The sequence below is a fragment of the Dendrobates tinctorius genome, unplaced genomic scaffold, assembly GCF_039654945.1.
Source record: "Dendrobates tinctorius isolate UK_male_01 unplaced genomic scaffold, ASM3965494v1 ptg000034l, whole genome shotgun sequence".
Lineage (NCBI taxonomy): Eukaryota > Metazoa > Chordata > Amphibia > Anura > Dendrobatidae > Dendrobates > Dendrobates tinctorius.
In genome coordinates, this window is record NW_027361702.1 from 6,821,577 (window position 1) to 6,836,499 (window position 14,923).

A 14,923-nucleotide genomic window follows, 5' to 3' on the forward strand; every position below is an offset into this window, starting at 1 on the left:
CGTTGCTGTTGTGCCCCCAAGTCTTGTGTGGGAATAAAGTGGTGACAACTTCTATTCCTCCGGTGTCTGCAGCAGGACCATTAGTATCCATACAACCTTGGGGACCGGACCCCGGCCTTGCGCTGTGAACTTGGGAAGGGTTCTGCTCTAACCCTAATCCTCAGTCCTCCTCTTCTCCTTACGTTCCGTTCAAATTTATCTTTCTTATAAAGAGTCAGGCTTTCCATCAATGTCTCTTTCCTGTGCCAGCAGACCCAGGTCACCGGGGTCCGCTGCAGCACTTCCCTCGTCCATCCCACTCCAGGGATCTTCTCTCTCCTTCTGACCACGTCAGACTGACTAAATCCTAAACTCTTCCCAATCTTTTGGTGCAGACTAAGCTCCACCCACCTCCCAGCACTCTTCGTGTTCCAAGCAGGGAGCCACCAAAGGGTGCTTTGCTACACTACTATGTTGTGTGGGATGCAGGTGCAGGTGTTGGAGTGTGTTCAGGTGTCCCCACCTTACCTGGATGGTGGGGTACCACACCTCAGGAGGAGGTGCAGTACCTTTGTGGTGACTGAACCCTCAGGGGCACCACATACCCCCCGTTAAACACAGCACATCTGCGGGCTGCAAGTGAACAAAGTTAGACAAAACAAAGGAACATACAAAAATATTTGGTATGTTGATAAACAATTCTTATCTAAACTTCCCAATTTGGGAGGTACTGACTCTTGAACGTTGCAAACAACTTAGCTAACTATGATTTATTGCATTACCTTATTTTAAAGTTACGTTACCTAATTTAAAGTGCTATTCAATACCCTTTTATCACATTCCACATCTTCACTTCTTCTTGACCATAAGTGACAACCGCTGGTACCTGGTTCGTCACCTGAATATTCTTTATTTAAATTTCCATCTCTTTACTCCTAATCAGATACCTAGTCATTACTATCAGTTTAAATTTTATATAAAAGCTAGTCTATAACTATTAATACTCTCATAAGACACATTATATAACTCTTCACATTAAAACATCACAACTCTTGTAAGTGCTGGACACCTTTCCCAGCCGGGATTTCTTGCAGTGTCCTTAGGTTGGAGAAATGCTCCAGGTTGAGGTAGTCCTTATTCCTAGAAGGCCTATGCAAAACCAAGAAAGGGCACCTAAAGAGGTGCAACTATTTACAAGAAAGTTTGTGATACACTCCAAGTTCATGATCACGGCAGTTCAATTTTTCATAATAAAGGCTGCCAACGCAACTAGGCAACTTGAAGAAAACTGGAAGAAAAACATGATTAGCAAAACAAAAAGGCACAACGGTGCTAATACCCTCCTGGGTAACAGTTAGTTATTTTGGCATGTTCTTTAATGTTGGTTCCCTCCTGGGGTGATGGAAGCTAGTTTCTTGCGCTGCTTCCAGGGGAGAACTTGAGGACATCCTCTTCCTGCTTGTGGGTTAACATAGGATGAAGTGGCAACTGGGGTAACTGCTGCCTGTGGTATAGCAGAGGTAACAACCTGTACCAATGGATGTTGAACTTCAGCTTCAGATGGTATCTGCGCTGCTTTGCTTTTTGGCCTGACAGCTGGGGAAACTTTTGCCTGTGGCCCCTTGTAGGGCAAAACGTGGGGATACTGAATCTGTGGAAAAGGGAACCCGTGATGCATAGTAATACCCAGCAGCTGCTCAGACTCCTCTGCTGAGATCAGAAGATGTTGAATGGGACGCACTTGCTCCAGCCTTACTCTTTTCAACAGGTACTTCTTCCATTTCCCCATCGCAGTCAGCTTAGTGCTTTTGAATTGAGAACACAGCTCTTCCAATTGTCCCATGCGGAGTTCAGGCATGCTGGTCACAGTAAGCGAAAACTCAGGGGGCAACCCAATGGCACGGGCGGCGGTCATACCTGGAGCCTCCTGACATGGTGATATCAGCTCCGGTTCAGGCTCTGGGCGGCTACCGGTGGCAGCGGTGGTGAAGGAGGCTGCTCGGTCAAAGGTTGCAGTTGGGGGTGGCGCGCATGGTGGCTCCGGGTCCGCAGGGGTCTCCGGTGGGACCTGCGCAGCTTCGCTTGGTCCAGGCAGGAGCGTAGATTCTTCTTCGCCTTCAGCTCCAAGGCCCTCCGATAACTCCTCCAGACAGGCAGCGCCCAGCGGTGGTTGCAGCGTGGAGGTGGTGACAAACGTGGCCTGTGGCATCTCAACAGCCGCGGGCTCTACAGGTGCTGCCTGGGAAAGAACTGTAGCAGCGACGGCGGGTAACGGTGTTGGGGGTACCGGAGATATAAGCCCCTCCTGGGCGCGCCACAGGTTCAGAGTCCACAGAGCCTCTTGTCTCAGCCGCAGGTAGTGTGTCAGCTGGTCAATCTCATCCTACAGCTGCTGGCGGTCCATTTTGGAAGCAGGGTCAGAGCCTTCAGCTTCTGCTCAACCTCCTCGCACTCTTCAGGCCTCCTTCCTTCCTCCATCATGGCGTCCTGGCGTTCTTTTCCCCTCCGGGGCTCCTTTCCCGCCACCGAGCTTCACTCCTCCTTCTGGGGGCGGCGTCTTCTTCCCACTCCTCCATACCAAGCCAGTATACGAACCCCTCTGGGGGTGGGCCATGTTGCTGTAGCATAGAAGTTAAGGCAGGGGAGGCCCAGGACAGTCCGCACTCTTTTCTTGGGACCACCCATATTGTCACGCCCTTCTTCACCGTGCCGGCGGCCATTTTGAGAGTCCATTTTACAGTCTATCAATTTGGTTATTTTGCACATTCTCAGCAATTAAGACCAATAAATTTTCGGCACACAGAACCCGGTGGCACCGGGCTTCGTCATCCTGTTTGTGACGCCAATTTGGGTCGCCCTCCCAGGGCTGGTGGTGTACCCGGTACCGGGCCCGCGGATCTCCAAGAGGGGACTTTGTCACGGCAGCTATGACCCGGTCCGTGGCCCTGGGCGCCCATTGTAGGCAGCGGAAATGTTCATTGCATGTGTGTCATGTCGGACACTGTTCACACCACAGCGTCCGGCAGGCAGAGGTAGTTCCACCTCCAGCCACTATAGCCTCAGTGGCGCCGGGCTGATCTTCAGGCTCTCGGGGGTTAATCCTGCTGGGACCAGGTTGGATGGTTAGTCACGCCCACGGTCTTTAAATAGTCATGCTGGCCTATGGGCGTCGCCGATTATAGCTTGTGTTTCATACCAAGTGGTTCCGGTCTGGAGTGGAGGTGTTGCAGAGAGAGAGAGATTCGTATCTGGTGTCGTATGATCCGTCGTTATCCTTTCTCCTTCCCATATTTGTGTTTAGTTGTGCCCTGTTCACATTACTGTATTTTCCTGTGTGTGTGCGGCAAAGTGCAGTTTAAGTTCTCCCTGTCTGTCTTTATTTGTGTGGGGGCTTTGGTGGTTTGTCTCCTCACTGGGTGGAGGGTGGAGGGTTAAGTGCAGGGCTGAGCAGGAGATAAGGAAAGGGTGGAGGCTCAGGCATTTGCACCTTCAGCAAAAACCCTGAGTTGAGGGTCAGACAGGGTTTCCCCTAGTGAAAGGGACACCACAGGGGCCCCAGGTATTTCTGCCTTAGTTGTCCTAAGCCCCGCGTGACTTTATAATCGGCCCACATTTTTCAGGAGTCCATGGATTCCATGGATTCCATAACCCGCCAGTTGGCGGCGCTGTCCTTACAGGTCTCCGAGTTGAAAGGAGCAGTTCAGCAGCGGGGCCTGGTAGTAGCGAAGGTGCAAACGGCATCTGCAGGTGTCGGTGCAGAGCCGAAGATCCCGCTGCCAGAACGATTCTCAGGGGAACGCAGCAAATTTGTCATATTTCGGGAGGCCTGCAAGTTATACTTCCGCATGCGCCCGGTCTCCTCAGGTAATGAGGCTCAGCGGGTGGGCCTGGTGTTATCATTACTGAGTGGGGACCCCCAAGCATGGGCATTTTCCTTACCAGCTGACTCTGCTACATTTCATTCTGTCGAGAATGTTTTTTCTGCACTCGGGCTCATTTATGATGATCCCGACAGATTAGCTCTAGCAGAATCTAAAATCCGCGCCCTCCGTCAGGGGGAACGTATGGCGGAAGACTATTGCTCCGAATTTCGCCATTGGGCAGTAGACACACAGTGGAACGACCCAGCGCTGCGGAGTCAGTTTATTCATGGGGTTTCAGGAAGAGTTAAACAGGCCCTCCTGATGTATGAGACTCCTGCATCGTTGGAGTCTGCCATGAGTTTGGTTATACGTATTGATCGCCGTTTGCGTCAGGGGGCACAGGAGACGCTACCCCTGGGGGAAAGCAGGGGTGCAAGTATGGTTGCTGCAGGTGAGCCCACTGAACCTATGCAAATTGCGGGGGTGTCACAGGTTAAGCGTCGCGTCCCTGGGTTCACGAAGCCCGGAGTATGTTTTTACTGTGGTAAAAGGAATCATTATGTTAACGCTTGTCCTGTGCTACCGAAGAAGGTCACACCGGCGGAAAACTACTAAGCTCAGTGGGTATGGAGGAGACCCAACTGAGCGTATGCATATCCTCCATGATGGTATCTCAATGTATGCTCCCTGCCAAGGTTATTATCGCGGGTAGAGTGCTACCAATATCAGTGTTTGTGGATAGCGGTTCCGCCACCAATCTCATAGATGAGGAGTTTGCACGCACTGCCGGGTTTAAGATCGAAAAACTCCCTCATCCTATTCAGGTGGTTACCATTAATGCCACTCCCCTCCCTCAGGGGGAGATTACGGAGTTTGTGGCTGAGGTGAAACTCCACATTGGGGTCCTACATTCGGAGTGGGTTACATGTAGGGTCCTCCGTAATCTCCCAGCACAAATGGTCTTGGGTTTTCCATGGTTGTCCAGGCACAACCCAGTGATTGATTGGAAAACTCAGGACATAGTCCAATGGAGTGGTTTTTGCCAGGACAATTGCTTGGCCACATGTGTGTCCGCCGTGACGCCCAGCCTTCCGGAGGCTTTGCAGGATTTCGCGGATGTTTTCTCTGAGAAGGGTTGCTCAGAACTGCCTCCACATAGAGCCTATGACTGTGCGATTAGGTTAAAACCCGGGGCGAGATTACCTAAGGCCAGGATGTTTAATATTTCTGGTCCAGAGAGACAAGCTCTGAAAGACTACATCGCGGAGAGTCTGAGCAAAGGACACATCCGGCCTTCGTCCTCGCCTGTAGCAGCGGGGTTTTTCTTCATTAAGAAGAAAGATGGGGGGTTACGGCCGTGTCTGGATTTCCGGGAGTTAAACCAGGTTACGATCCGTGATCCATACCCTATGCCTTTGATCCCTGATTTGTTCAACCAGGTGGCGGGGGCAAAGTGGTTTTCCAAGCTTGACCTCAGGGGGGCGTATAACCTCATAAGGGTCCGTCAAGGGGATGAGTGGAAGACGGCCTTTAACACTCCTGAGGGTCATTTTGAGAGCCTGGTTATGCCATTTGGGTTGACAACCGCGCCTGCTGTTTTCCAACATTTTATTAATGACGTGTTTGCTCATGTCCTGGGGAGATTTGTGATTGTATACCTGGATGATATCCTCATTTATTCGAGCGACCGGGACATTCATTTAGAGCATGTCAGGCAGGTGTTACAGTTGCTCCGTGAAAATAAGCTCTATGCTAGGCTGGAAAAATGCTTATTTTTTGTTCAGGAGTTGCCTTTTTTGGGATATATTGTGTCCGCCGCAGGGTTTAAAATGGACACCGCTAAGGTGCAAGCGGTGCTACAATGGGAAAGGCCTGATAATCTGAAAGCGCTCCAGCGGTTCCTTGGGTTTGCTAATTATTATAGGAAATTTATAAAACACTTTTCTACTATAGCCAAACCGCTCACGGACATGACAAAAAAAGGTACCGATCTGACTAGCTGGTCTGAGGTGGCGATACGTGCATTTGAGCGTCTGAAGAACAGTTTTGCTTCAGCCCCCATCCTGGTGCAACCGGACGTGTCTAAACCTTTTGTGGTGGAGGTTGATGCGTCTGAGGTGGGAGTGGGGGCAGTACTGTCACAGGGCTCATCTTTGAGCGATATGCATCCATGCGCCTACTTCTCCAAGAAGCTGTCGCCGGCCGAACGGAATTATGATATCGGCAACAGGGAGTTGTTGGCCATCAAATTGGCTTTTGAGGAATGGCGACACTTCTTGGAGGGGGCGGCTCACCAGGTCACAGTCATCACCGACCATAAGAACCTGCTCTATCTTGAGTCGGCCAAACGTCTGTCTCCTAGGCAGGCCCGCTGGGCATTGTTCTTTACACGTTTCAATTTTCTGGTGACTTACCGTCCCGGGGCTAAAAACACCAAGGCGGATGCCTTGTCCAGGTGTTTTCCGGGGGTAGAACCTCGGGAAGAGCCGGTACCCATCCTCCAGGAAGGTGTAGTGGTTTCGGCTCTCACGACTGAGGTAGAGGCGGAGATTGCCGAGGCCCAAGAGGAGGTACCGCCAGGACTTCCCGCCAACAAATCATTTGTACCCCTTCATCTTCGTCTTAAGGTGTTGAGGGAACATCACGACTCAGTACTGGCTGGTCATCCAGGGGTTAAGGGCACCTTGGAGCTGGTATCGCGTCGTTTCTGGTGGCCCAAAATCCGGCAGGACGTGGTCTCGTACGTAGCAGCTTGCATCACGTGTGCAAGGGCCAAGTCGCCCCGAGCCCGTCCTGCTGGCACGCTACAGCCTCTGGGGGTACCTAATAGGCCATGGACAGAAATCTCCATGGATTTTATCACTGACTTGCCAGTCTCGGCGGGGAACACGGTCATCCTGGTGGTGGTTGACCGATTTTCAAAGATGGCGCATTTTGTCTCATTGCCCTCCTTGCCCAATGCTAAGACGTTGGCTCAGGTGTTTGTGCAGGAGGTGGTCAGACTCCACGGAGTTCCGTCGGACATAGTATCTGATAGGGGTACTCAATTTGTTGCGAGGTTTTGGAAAGCTTTTTGCTCACGTTTGGGGATCAAGTTGTCACATTCATCGGCGTTTCATCCACAGTCAAATGGTCAAACTGAGCGCATGAACCAAAATCTGGAGCAGTATTTACGATGCTTTGTGTCCGACAACCAAGAGGAGTGGTCTACTTTCCTTCCTCTGGCCGAGTTCGCGTTAAATAATCACCGTCAAGAGTCATCGGGAGAGTCTCCGTTCTTTTGTGTTTACGGTCAACATCCTCAGTTTTGTACCTTACGCCAGGGTGACTCGGGGGGCGTCCCGGAGGAGGACCAGCTAGGAGCTCAATTATCATCAGTCTGGAGGAGGGTGAAACAGCGATTGTTGAGCATGAGTGCGAGGTACAAGCGGGTGGCTGACAGTAGACGCGTGCCAGGTCCGGACCTGTGTGTGGGTGAATGGGTGTGGTTAGCGACTAAAAATATAAAACTCAAAATTCCATCTTTAAAATTGGGTCCAAGGTTTATTGGGCCTTTTAAGATTGCTGCCATCATTAACCCAGTTGCTTATCGGTTGGAACTTCCTGCGGTGTACAAGATACACAACGTGTTTCACAGGGCTTTGTTGAAAAAGGTGGTAGGCTCTGTGGACACGACGCCGATGCCACCTCCAGTCATGGTGGATGGCGATTTAGAGTTTGAGGTCTCCAAGGTAGTGGACTCTCGAGTAGTGCGCCGTACTCTTCAGTATTTGGTACACTGGCGGGGGTATGGTCCGGAGGAGAGGTCTTGGGTACCAGCCTCGGACATACATGCAGATCGGCTGGTCAGTTCTTTTCACCGTCGTCATCCGGACAAGCCGGGTCCTATGAGTCTTGAGGGTCTGGAGGTCCCTCGTAGAAGACGGGGTAATGTCATGTCGGACACTGTTCACACCACAGCGTCCGGCAGGCAGAGGTAGTTCCACCTCCAGCCACTATAGCCTCAGTGGCGCCGGCCTGATCTTCAGGCTCTCGGGGGTTAATCCTGCTGGGACCAGGTTGGATGGTTAGTCACGCCCACGGTCTTTAAATAGTCATGCTGGCCTATGGGCGTCGCCGATTATAGCTTGTGTTTCATACCAAGTGGTTCCGGTCTGGAGTGGAGGTGTTGCAGAGAGAGAGAGATTCGTATCTGGTGTCGTATGATCCGTCGTTATCCTTTCTCCTTCCCATATTTGTGTTTAGTTGTGCCCTGTTCACATTACTGTATTTTCCTGTGTGTGTGCGGCGAAGTGCAGTTTAAGTTCTCCCTGTCTGTCTTTATTTGTGTGGGGGCTTTGGTGGTTTGTCTCCTCACTGGGTGGAGGGTGGAGGGTTAAGTGCAGGGCTGAGCAGGAGATAAGGAAAGGGTGGAGGCTCAGGCATTTGCACCTTCAGCAAAAACCCTGAGTTGAGGGTCAGACAGGGTTTCCCCTAGTGAAAGGGACACCACAGGGGCCCCAGGTATTTCTGCCTTAGTTGTCCTAAGCCCCGCGTGACAATGTGTGGGCAATGGTTGAAAGTTGGTATAGGAATGATTTGTGACGCCACCTGTGGTGTTCGGCAAGAGAGGTGTTAAGCCGACGCTGCAAACAGATCCTCTGGGACAGATGGTGTAGTGCAGCAATGATGTTGTGGCCCTCCACAGGTAGGGCAGTAGTCTCAGGGCAGTGTAGATGAGGAGATAGAAAGGAGATGTAGATGGTGCAGTGCCAGGCACAGAGATGTAGCAGTGCGGAGTGTGTGACCGCAGGAATAAGCGGAGGACACCAGGGCATGTAGTTCCAAAGCTTTACTCACAGTCTGTTGTGCATACAGGTGTCCGCATCCATGCCATGTCCTCCGGATCAGGGGCTCAGCCAACCTCCAGGCAAGATGAAGTACTCCCTTCCAACACTCCGCCAACATGTGCCTTTTCTGAACGTCTCCCTCTTTGCGCCTATAGGAAAGTACTCGCAGTACTCAGTTACAGTGGAGTTCCTCCTGTCAGATGTTCCTATCAACTCTACTTGTACGGCAGACAGCTGTAGCCTGCTTTGGGGACTCCTTGCTACTAAGTCCCGGCTCACTCACGTTGCTGTTGTGCCCCCAAGTCTTGTGTGGGAATAAAGTGGTGACAACTTCTATTCCTCTGTTGTCTGCTGCAGGACCATTAGTATCCACACAACCTCGGGGACCGGACCCCGGCCTTGCGCTGTGAACTTGGGAGGGGTTCTGCTCTAACCCTAATCTTCAGTCCTCTTCTCCTTACGTTCTGTTCAAATCTATCTTTCTTATAAAGAGTCAGGCTTTCCATCAATGTCTCTTTCCTGTGCCAGCAGACCCAGGTCACTGGGGTCCACTGCAGCACTTCCCTCGTCCATCCCACTCCAGGGATCTTCTCTCTCCTTCTGACCCCGTCAGACTGACTAAATCCTAAGCTCTTCCCAATCTTTTGGTGCAGACTAAGCTCCACCCACCTCCCAGCACTCTTCGTGTTCCAAGCAGGGAGCCACCAAAGGGTGCTTTGCTACACTACTATGTTGTGTGGGATGCAGGTGTTGGAGTGTGGTCAGGTGTCCCCACCTTACCTGGATGGTGGGGTACCACACCTCAGGAGGAGGTGCAGTACCTCTGTGGCGACTGAACCCTCCAGGGCGCCACACTTCAAAAGAAGAAGTGAACGGTAGGAGCCGTGACACTAACTCCACCCTAAGAAATTTATGGAGGATTGCATGCTTTGGGTGGGTCTTTATTCTGATTTAGGCCGGGTTTATATGGCCGTATCCAGACTGCAATGCCTGAACGTCTCCCAACCCAAACATAGCTTCATAGGCACAGCATAGGCTCTTAAGATTAAGTCAAGAGACATGTGGGTAGTTCGCGAAGGGCAGAGAAGTAGGGCTGTCTGCCTGGCTTTACTGCACCCGATAATGATTGTAATCACAGGTTTTACAAGTGAGTGATATTTGCTGTTAGTTCTGTTTGTAAAGCTTTCCAGATGTGATGCCGATCTCAGGAGCACATTGCTGTTGAGAGAAGACAAGACACAGAATAATCTGGGTTATGGTATGTTTTCTATAGGCTCTTCACTCACCAAACACGGTCCTCGCCGGCACAGACTCTCTGTTCAGCCAGAACGACACTTGGGACAGGATGACGGTCATTATACATGGGAGGTACGTTTGGATGACAAAGTATCCAATCTTGCGTTTTAGGTGGAAATGTGTGGTCATAACAATGTATTCACCTGAGAGGCAAACAAAAGAATAACTCAGTCCTCCATATACAATGTGTACGTCATGTCCAAGCCAAACACAGCACGTGAAACATCAGCATTGTGCTTTCTTCCAAAATTGACAAATGAGCACTATCATCCCTCCAGTTAAAGGGACTGTGCCCTAAATAGTCTGGCACTTGTCAGCACCGACTGGACAATGCTCGTGTGAAGGGTCACTCACAACTGGTTAGAGCAGCCAATCAGTTGCAGCCCATCACTGGGCGCAGTGGTCTTAACGATGCAGGACCACTGATTGGTTGGGAAAAGTAAAGTTACAACTCCGTTCAGCTGCTGGGATCAGAATTTTCTATGATCCTGCAAGCAGGTGCCACCTGTATTAGCCTGGATGGATTTGATTTTTTTGCTAATCCCCTCCAATATACTCCATGCACACATTTGACTTACATGCCCTCTACACGTCTTTATGGGGTTAATGTAGATGATGATCCAGAGATCTATCTAGCATTTGCCACACAAAATTTATTTTTAACCTTATATATTTTTTTGTCTTTCTCTGAACCAACTGTGGTTTGTAAGTAAAGGTTGCTCATAACTGTCACTTGATGTGAATTTACTTCACATTTCCAACTTTTTGGATTACCTTTGAATCATTTTGTTTCTCCTATAGCTATCATACAATACAAGAACTTTCTAGGCTACTCAACAGTGGCATGCAAAAGTGACCAGGGGTCGTCAAAATTACTGTTATTGTGAACAGTTCAGCAAGTTGAAGATTAAATTATGTCTAAAAGGCCTAAAATTAAAGATGACACATTTCCATTCTATTTTATGCCAAAAATTGTCATTTTTTACATTTTAAAAATTACAAAAAGGAAAATGAGCAGATGCAAAAGTTTGGGCACTCTTGGAGATTTGTGGGCTTAGATAACTTTGAACAAGGTTTCAAACATTAATTAGTCTGTTAGGGTTATGGCTTGTTCATTATCATCATTAGGAAAGGCCAGGAGGTGTAAATTTCCCAACTTTATAAACACCCATCCTCTTCTAACCTTGTGCCAAAAACAACAGCCATGAGGTCTTCTAAGCAGCTGCCTAGCACTCTGAAAATGAAAATGGAGGCCCACAATGCAGGAGAAGGTGATAAGATGATAGCAAAGCGTTTTCACATTGCCCTTTCCTCAGTTCCAAATGAATTTTAAGAAATAGCCATTACGAGGAACAGTGAAGGTCAAGATAAGGTCTGGAAGACTAAGAAAAATTTCAGTGAGAGCTGCTCGTAGGATTGCTAGAGGCAACTCAGGAACCCTGCTTGACTGCAAAAAACCTTCAGAAAGATTTAGCAGACTCTGGAGTTGTGGTACATTGTTCTACTGTTCAGAGACACCTGTATAAACATGGCCGTCATGGAAGAATCAGAGAAAAACCTCTTCTGCATCCTCACCATAAAACTGAGTGTCAAAAATATGCAAAAGAACCTATAAACAAGCCTAATCTATTTTGGAAACAAGTCTTGTGGACCGACGAAGTTAAACTAGAACTCTTTGGCCACAATGATCAAAGGTATGTGTGGAGGAAAAAGGGCACTGAATTTCAAGAAAAGAACATCTAGACAACAGTTAAACATCAATCAAGCTTTGGGTTTGTGCTTCAGTCAATGGCACAGTGAACATTTCATAGGTAGAGGGAAGAATGGATTCAATTAAATTTCCACAAATTCTTGATTCAAACATAACCCCATCTGTAAATAAAGCTGAAGTTGAACAGAGGATTGCTTCTACAAATGGATAATGATCCTAAACACACGTCAAAATCCACAATAGACTACCGCAAAAGGCGCAAGCTGAAGGTTTTACAATGGCCCTCACAGTCCCCTGATCTGAACATCATTGAAAATCTGTGGCGAGACCTCAAAATAGCAGAGGATGGAAGACGACCCAGGAATCTCACAGAACTGGAAGAATTCTACAAGGAAGAATGGATGGAAATCCCACAAACAAGAACTGAAAGACTCTTGTCTGGCTACAAAAAGCATTTACAAGCTGTGATACTTTCAAAAGGAGGTGCTACTAAGTACTAACTATGCAGGGTGCCCAAACGTTTGCATCGGCTCATTTTCCTTTTTCTCATTTTCTCAATTTTTTTTGCCTAAAATGCAAAAGAAATATGTCATTTGTAACTTTAGACCTTTTAGAGATCATTTCATCTTCAACTTTCCTAACTGGTCACAATAAGAGTAATTTTGACCAGGGGTGCCCAAACTTTTACATGCCACTGTATATTCAATGTCTGTCTTTGCAGTTATCTATAGTGGGTGTGTGAAAGCACCTATGTAATTAGCACCTGTCGCCAGTTTGTGGCTGCCCTTTATATTTATGGAAAGAGTTGTAAGGATTTTTCTATATAACACCCATCACCATAAGAGGTCACAAGAATTCCTTATAAGCCCCTAAAGGACACAACTTTCTAGCAAAATTTCGATCTGAACCTTTGGGCTGTTGGATCCTGGCATGTGGAGGGGGATCCCACAACCCCACTCACTCGCTCTATGCACTACACCAGCGCTGCTGCATACTTTACTGAGCATAGTTCACAGGAGGAAGGCTGAGATCTCGGTCTGAATCGCTGGAGGTTTGGACCCTAATTTTGCTAGGCAGCCAGGTTCTTTAGGGTGGCATTAGAGACCCATGTGACCTCTCTTGTTAACAGGTGTTAATGAGAGAATTCATCTGTCTGGGGTTGCCATTTTTATTTATAGAATAAGTACACTCTTAATTACAAGCATGCCAGTGGGGGTCTGGGTCCAGAGACCACCACTAATCACGGAATTTCCCCGATCCTAAGAAGTGCACAGCTCAGCTGACATGAGCACATAGCTCCTGCCTGAGCACGAGCACAGAGGGATATGGCTTCATATCTTATGCTTTCCTTTGACTCCATACTTGGAGTTTGAGTGATCAGTGGTGGTCTCTGGACCTGGACTTCACTGATTTAAGTCTAATTATAAGAGCACTAAAATATGAAAAAAAAAATGTTAAAAGGTTTACCGGTAGTTATTCTTTAAATAAAAAGGGCATCCCCAGACTGGTGATAGGTATTCTTTATAGGGAACCTGCTGCCCAAACTGCGGGCATTATGAATTGCAGCCAAGTATATTATTCTTTGAAATTCTGAAGTGTTTCAGAGAAAACTTACTTTTAAGATCTATCCAGGGACCATAAGCAGAGACCTTCCAGCACTAATGCGAGTGATTGAACGGTCTCTTCCTATGTAGACACAGAAGACACCTGTTAATTACCTGCAGTGCTGGGAAGAGCTGGACTAGTCTGGAACCAGGCTATGGGCCCTGGCCGGCTGTTCCAGCACTACTGCGGATTATTGACAGGTCTCTTCCCATGTAGACACGGGAGACACCTGTTAATTACCTGCAGTGCTGGGAAGAGCTGGACTAGTCTGGCTTTTGGATATGGCCCCTGGCCGGCTCTTCCCAGCCCTACTGTGGGGCCCCTTGCTCTGAGGGGGCCCACCCAGAGCTACTGCCACTGGGTTCACCACCTGAGTTGTAATCAGGGTTACTGGTTATGGACACACTCAGATTTTTCGCCCCCCCCTGAGCTGAACCACCTAGCTACGCCTCTGCTGTGGAGTGATTGACAAGTCTCTTCCTATGTAGACACGGGAGACAACTGTTAACTACCTGCAGTGCTGGGAAGAGTTGGGCTAGTCTGGTATTTGGCTATGGGTCCTGGCCAGCTCTTCCCAGCTCTACTGTGAGGTGACTGACAAGTCTCTTCCTATGTAGGCACAAGAGACACCTCTTAATTACCAGCAGGGCTGGGAAGAGCTGGATTAGTCTGTTTTTTGGTTATGGGCCCTGGCCAGCTCTTCACAGCACTACTGCAGGTGATTGACAGGTCTCTTCCTATGTAGGCAAAGGAGACACCTGTTAATTACCTGCAGTGCTGGGAAGACCTGGACTAGTCTGATATCTGGCTATGGATCGCTGACAGGTTCCCTTTCCGTTATCCACTACAAATAATCCAGATGAGGCCATTCTCCATGGAACTCCAAGTCTTTAATAAGGCAAAAAAACATATATATTTCACACACTAAAATACATTTGTCACTTGACAGTTGTCACTACGTACCTGTGCTGGAGCGAATGGTTTCAGTTCCTACTACTAAACCTAACAGGTCATATTGATTGAGTCTGGAGCCATCCGGAGCCACAGCAACAGATTTATCAGAACCATTGGTCCAGGCATAAACCACTTCAGTACTGGGATAAGCATCTGCGGAGGGAACAAAGCACCACCAGGATTATTTTCCATGTACTACCATCACTATAAACCACTGCTGGCTTTCATTTACTCTCTGTGAACATTACCATGATATTGTGTGGAAATACGGACTGTGTGAATTGTGCCTAAGAAAAGGGCATGTAATGTTGGTGAAGAGAAAGCCATGCTTCTACTGGACTTGATGTGCTGATGGACAGACGAGTTTATGTTTTATCTTCTATAAATTGTCTCTCTGATACCAAACCTCAGTTTTGTCTACTATTTGTTGCTAGCCATTCACAATATGCACCGTATATACATTTTTTACATCTTTGAATTGAATCTCGATTTTTTTATTTTTGGTAAATATGGTAAGACAAAATTGAATAAAGTATTTTTTATGCTTTAACATCAGTTAGGTTCTGATATTTTGCTATTTTGCATTTAAAATTAAACAACTGAGATGCAATTGGAGACTTTCAGGTTTAATTAAAGGGGTTGAACAATAATCTCCTGTGTAAAATTTAGAATTGGCCAAATTAACT

General features: G+C 48.2%; 1 protein-coding gene across 2 annotated transcripts in view; it reads right to left on the reverse strand.

Moving 5' to 3' along the window:
- GABRA3 (gamma-aminobutyric acid type A receptor subunit alpha3) overlaps window positions 1-14,923 on the reverse strand; it is a 194,626-nt gene that overhangs the window by 15,018 nt on the left and 164,685 nt on the right. For both annotated transcript variants that reach the window (XM_073573058.1, XM_073573059.1), the window contains exons 7-8: window positions 14,247-14,390; window positions 9,958-10,110 (exon numbers count right to left, since the gene is read on the reverse strand). In XM_073573058.1, the coding sequence (XP_073429159.1) occupies window positions 9,958-10,110; window positions 14,247-14,390 (297 nt within the window). The remainder of the gene's footprint in view (window positions 1-9,957; window positions 10,111-14,246; window positions 14,391-14,923) is intronic.